At 35.2% G+C, this 6,000-nt stretch overlaps 1 protein-coding gene across 1 annotated transcript; it reads left to right on the top strand.

The window, feature by feature from the left end:
• The first annotated feature begins 3,918 nt into the window (after window positions 1–3,918).
• On the top strand, window positions 3,919–5,461 carry LOC132790832 (fibrinogen-like protein 1). Its single transcript, XM_060799545.1, has 3 exons — window positions 3,919–4,020; window positions 4,087–5,174; window positions 5,241–5,461. The coding sequence occupies exons 1-3, from the start codon at window positions 3,943–3,945 to the stop codon at window positions 5,347–5,349; spliced, it is 1,275 nt and encodes a 424-aa protein (XP_060655528.1). The 5' UTR covers window positions 3,919–3,942; the 3' UTR covers window positions 5,350–5,461.
• The last annotated feature ends 539 nt before the right edge of the window (window positions 5,462–6,000 follow it).

Below are 6,000 nucleotides of genomic sequence, written 5' to 3'. Positions count from 1 at the left end.
TGAATACTGTTTTATGTAAGGTATTTTATACGATATTTTATACTATATATACTGAAAACTGTTCAAACTGTTTATTAATTTGGTGAAATAAATTATTGATTTAAATTGAATCCCCATTTAAATTAACAAAATCTACAAAAATTATTACTTTTGAAACTATCATTCTATGAAATTGTTCTTATTTTGTTGATAGTAAGCATGAGATTAATAATTCTTTATAATATTTTTGAAATTGTGGAAATATAAATATTTAAGTTTTAATAAAATTAATAATTTTTTTACAATCCTAACAATATTGCAATATAAGAGATTAAAAACACTTTGTAATAATTTTGAAATTCATTTAAATTGTGAAAATTTTAAAATTCGAGCTTTCATAACAACAATATGGACTAATAAATATTCAAGTTTTAATACAAGAGTAAATTTTAACTACAATTTTTATTCAAATATCGAATTATTTTTTAGTAACGTATACGAATAAAGAGAAATATTTGATACAAATAGGTTGTTAACTTTTATCATATTAATTTTAAATAAAAATAAAATACTCAAAGGCAAAATACAAATTTAAGTTGCGAAATATTATTTTAAATTGCCCAAAAATATTATTTTGCAGTTATTATTAGACTGTTATCAGACTATTAGTTGAATTGAATAAAAAAATAAATACTATTTACACTTATTTATAATATTGGAGTTCTCATTTCACATTATTAGTTATACTTTGTTCAATATGCATTAAATGACTTTTACTTTTGATCAAATGCTCTTTCTTAATGAGCTTAATTTGTATGCATTTAATCTTTTCACGCACTGTGCAGAGCATGGGAATATTCCACTTCCATTTGTTGTTGTTGTGAACGCAAATGTAGATTTCCATTGTACTGTGTGCACTCTATCTCTCTCGCTCTCACACATACGGGCAATTTCAGGCGCAGGCTCAGCCACAATCTCAACTTCAAGTTGGAACTTCAGTCTAGTTTTAGCTTTTGTTGTTCTGCGTGCTAATCAATGACGCAGCTTTTTGATGCCCGAACACCTGCGAACATTGCGACTGCGACTGCGACTGTGACTGCGGCAGCGACTGCGCAGCTGGCCCTGGACGAAACTGAAGGCGAAGCTTCCGCAAGATAAAGCTCATTGAGGCGCTCATTAAGCGCACAGCGACTGCGACTTCGACTGCGACTGCGACTGAGGCAGCAGAAACTTCAAATTTGATTGCCTGCTTGTGATTATGATTGCCGACTGGAAGTGGAAATTTGAGTGCGGGGAGGTTTTCAAATTGTTATTGCAGCTGCAGTTGTTGTTGCTGCTGTTGCTGGTGGAAACATCTTGTGATGCTCTTGCTCCCGCACGTTTTTCGCGTTGAACTTCACTGAACTTGCAACTTGGAAGTTTAGCGTTGTGTTTTTTTTTTCGCCTCCTTATTCGATTTTGCTTGCTGCTCCAAAACCTTTTTCAAGTTTCTAGTCGTGATTTGAGTGTCGTGCGACTTTTTTTATCCACTCCCGTTCCTGTTGTTGTTGTTGTTGCACTCGTACTTACGCCTGAACTTTGTGCAGTCATTTAATTTTGGCTTTCAGCTGTTAACTGTAAGCTTGTTGTTGTTTGTTGCTGGAAGACGCCATCCAGCGCCATTGGCAAAAGCATTTTAACGTGCTTGAGCTTGTCGTTGCCGCCGTTGCTTTTGTGAAATTTCCAGCTCTTTTTTTCGAGTGGAATTTTAATGCTTTCGCACACCTGCACACACAACGGTAAAACGGTAAAGTACCCTCGTTTTTGGGCTGACAACTAAAAAGTTTTTCGTTCAAGCTTTCTGCTCTCGCGCTGGCGAAATGTTGACACATAAACACACCAACAACAACACACAACAACAAACACAAACGAACACAAACAGACAACGTTTACACTCACATAAATACGCAGTCTGCGACTAATTGGAGTTGATTTTTATGTAATGCTCTTCTCTCTCTCCCTTTCTTTCTCTCTTTCTTTTGCCCTCTTGTCACATAATCAGCGAAACAGAAAAAGGCTGGAAAACAACAGATAAAAGTGCAACTAACAAACGAAAACAATAATGACATTCAGCAATGCGGGAAAGGTTGGGTGATACAACGATACCCTGTAATAGCATAATAATGTTCAATCTCCTAATGTCCAAGCGCACAAATGAAACCAATTCTTTAGCTGCATGTAATATATAAACTCCAAGTCAATATCATTCGGGTCTTGGATCGCAGTTGATTGACTGGTCTCTATGAAGATTAGCAGTGTGACCAGCAACTGGGGAAACTGCATCGCACGCAATTATTATTTATATTTGACTCTTAATACTTAACAAGAGAACTGTCACCACAAGCAAATAAAGCGAAACTGAAACAATGCTAAAGTCGCTACAAATTTAAGGGTCATCAAAGGTCAGGTCAATATATATATTTCTCACAAATTTTGAATTTCAAAGCATTTTCGTGTGCCGAATACCCGTCCTTACTTCTTACTTTGAAATGAAAATAATTAATACTAATAACAGTAATTAATATTAATATTTTTATTAATTCGCTTAAATAATCATACTTTATTCTAACAATCGGCGTCACAATATATTTATCTGAAAATCTGAAAAGCTTGTTACCGGGTATTTCACAGTTGATTTTGTTAGCTAATGCATTTTTTGAATAAAAAAAAAAACAAGTAAGAAAGTTACAGTCGAGTGTGCTCGACTGAGAGATACCCGCTACCCATTTTGAATAAAAGCAAAATATTGCGGTATTATTTTTTAAATATACCGAGCGGTATATTTGGTATATCGATATGGTACCACATTGAAAATATACCATAGACGGCACAATATACCACATTGGCGGATAAAGCAACTCAAACCCCCAGTAAGAAGGTTTTTGCCAATACAAAAATATTTCTTTAATAACTTCCAAAATTGTTATCTGATCGCAACCATAACTACTATAGTAGTTATAGTATATACCAAAATTCGCAACTCTAGCTTTAAATTTACGCTTGTTATTCGATTTTTTATACCCGCTACCCATAGGGTAGAAGGGTATTATAACTTTGTGCCGGCAGGAAATGTATGTAACAGGTAGAAGGAGGCATCTCCGATCCTATAAAGTATATATATTCTTGATCAGCATCAATAGCCGAGACGATCTAGCCATGTCCGTCTGTCCGTCTGTGTGTCTGTCCGTATGACCGTATGAACACCTAGATCTCAGAGACTATAAGAGACAGCATTTGTTATGTTTGCACGCAGATCAAGTTTGTTTCAAATATTTGCAACACCCACTTCCGCCGCTAATACAAATTGTCATAGTTTGTAAATATTTCAAATTCTTATTTTTGATGTGTTAGTACTATATAACATATATAAAATATTTTTCTTCGTGTGCAGTAACTTGAATGCATTAACGGGTGGCATTTAAATTAGTATTCTGATGAAGATGAGCATCTTCGCCCCAAAGAACAAAATTATCTAGTGAAAAACTCAAATTCAAAATGTAATTAAAAGATTTGGGTATAACTGTAATAGTGCACTATATTCTTTCCCAATTAAATATATGAAAATCAACTTTTAAGAGAGATTTGAATATATTTGGAATGCCTGAAGGAAAGAGATTAGATTGTATTGTATGTATGTCGTTTCTTCTTTAGGTGGTCAACAATCTGGTATATTTATTATTAATTTTGTATTCATTCTGTCGACTTAAATAATATCAACAACAATATAAACGTATACTACAGTATTGTTCTTTATCACTATTTCATAATTTCATCTTTCGACCTCTCTTCCGTTAAGAACGTTGGAGCTTAATCTCAATTGCTTGCATACATAGATTAGCAATTCAGAGCTAAGCTCTTCATCGACTCAAACGAAATATTTAGTTTCAGATTCATCTTTGTTTTAATCCGATCGAGACATTCGAAATGGGTAGAACAAAAATAAACGTAATTTTATTAATAATCCTCAAACTATTCTTAGTGGGCACAACAACAGGAGAAGAGGTGAATATTGACATATATGTATACAGTTAAGAAAGTGCTTAATATTTGTTATTTTCTTCCTATCAGACATGCGAGAACGACCGAGAAATGGACAAACTGTGCGGCGGTCATACCTATAAAAGTGTGAAGCCTTTGCTAGACTACTTTAAGCAAGTTCGTAATGAGTTAGACCAAAGTGAAATTAAAGAAAAGCATATAAGTGAAATAAATGCTGATCTTATGATCAAGTATCATGAAATTGTAGGAATTCATGAAAAGCTCATGAAGGAGGCATTTCAATTAGATGAGTATAAAAACAAAATAATAAGAAAAGAAAACAATTTGCAATTGTGTCAAAGTAAAGTTGATAAATTAGAATCTGAGATTAATTCACAACAAACAACTATAAACCAATTAACACTACATTTATCAGATAAATCTAACAAATTGGAAATATGTGAGGTTCAATTAAAAAAACTGAATTCTAGTGTTATTGAAAAAGATGAGAAAATTTCTGGATACTCTGCAACAATTCAAAACATCACAGAATATCAGAAAACAATTAGTTTGAAATTAGAGGAGAGGCAAACAATGTTATTTAAAAAAGATAAATACATTGAAATATGCCATGCAGAAATTATTAAATTAAATAGGACATCACATAATAATATTCCTTCAAATTGTCTCCCTTTCGGAGAACATCCTGGTGTGCATGAAATTAAAGTTTCTGGTGTTGGTTTCTTCGATGTTCTATGCGATAGTCAGTTAGCTGGGCCTGGTTGGATAGTAATACAGCAGCGAATTAATGGAAAAGAAAACTTTACCAGGGATTGGGCCACATATAGAAAAGGTTTCGGTTCATTGGATAGTGACTTTTTCCTAGGATTGGAAAAGATCTATCGACTAACGAGTCAGCAGCAATACGAACTCTACATACATTTGCTTGCCGAAGATGGCAACATCTTCTACGCTCGATATGATGATTTCAAAATATCCGATGAGGACCATGGATACGCACTAAGCTTGGGTAAATTCAAGGGAAATGTTTGGGATGCGATGAGAATCCACGAAAACATGAAATTCACAACATTCGATCGGGATAATGATCTTTTTTTTTATGATAATTGTGCAGTTTGGAATAATGGTGGCTGGTGGTACAACGAATGTTCTCAATGGTAAATATTTCAAATTGTTATTTTTGATGTATTAGTATACATGTTAAATAATTTTTTCCTATGCAGTAACTTAAATGGATTATACGGCAAGAATCTATATTGGTATGCTGAAAAAGTAAATATACTCAAAGAAGCTAAGATGCTTATTCGTCCCAAAGAAGACAAAAATAAGTGAAAAACTGAAAATTCGAAATCGGAATCCTTTTTTTTTACGATTTAAATCGCACTAAATATATTTGGTAAACAGATTGACATTAGAATATACTAACAAAAGAGATGAGATTATATTGATATTGTTGTAATGTATGACATTGGCTGGCAAAAATCCTCTGCTGAACCCTCCCCGAGGGTGCTGGCTGGGTAGGATCTGTATTACCTCAGTGTCAACGGGTAGCAGATCTCTACTATACGTCGATATTTCAGGAACTGCGGATCCTAGCTGAGGACTCTGTTCCTTATCTTTCGGGCATCTGCCTGAAGATAAGTAGCAGAATCCATGGTACGAGGTGTCTGGCGGTCAGACTGAAAACGCTATGGGGGGCTCCCAAGAACAAAATTAGCCAACTATGGTCTCGGAATGGACTCATTAAACTATTCAACTCGGGCTGGGATGTCAGCCCAAACGTCGGTGGAAGGCGTGACTGCTACCACCGGCGGGCACGGGGGGGAGAGATCCTCTCTGCGTGTCGCCAGCGGTCACACCTCTGAGGCGGCGGGAGCAGGCCGTATCAGTTGTAACAACACTGCCACCAAAATTCGAGGTTGGTGCGCGCGGGTGCTGTGGTCTTAACCGACACGGACCAAAAGAGCGCTGCGCCAACTTCTA

This window comes from Drosophila nasuta, chromosome 3 (genome assembly GCF_023558535.2).
Source record: "Drosophila nasuta strain 15112-1781.00 chromosome 3, ASM2355853v1, whole genome shotgun sequence".
Lineage (NCBI taxonomy): Eukaryota > Metazoa > Arthropoda > Insecta > Diptera > Drosophilidae > Drosophila > Drosophila nasuta.
The sequence above is the reverse complement of the archived record's forward strand: the minus strand, read 5'-3'. Positions and strand labels throughout refer to the sequence as shown.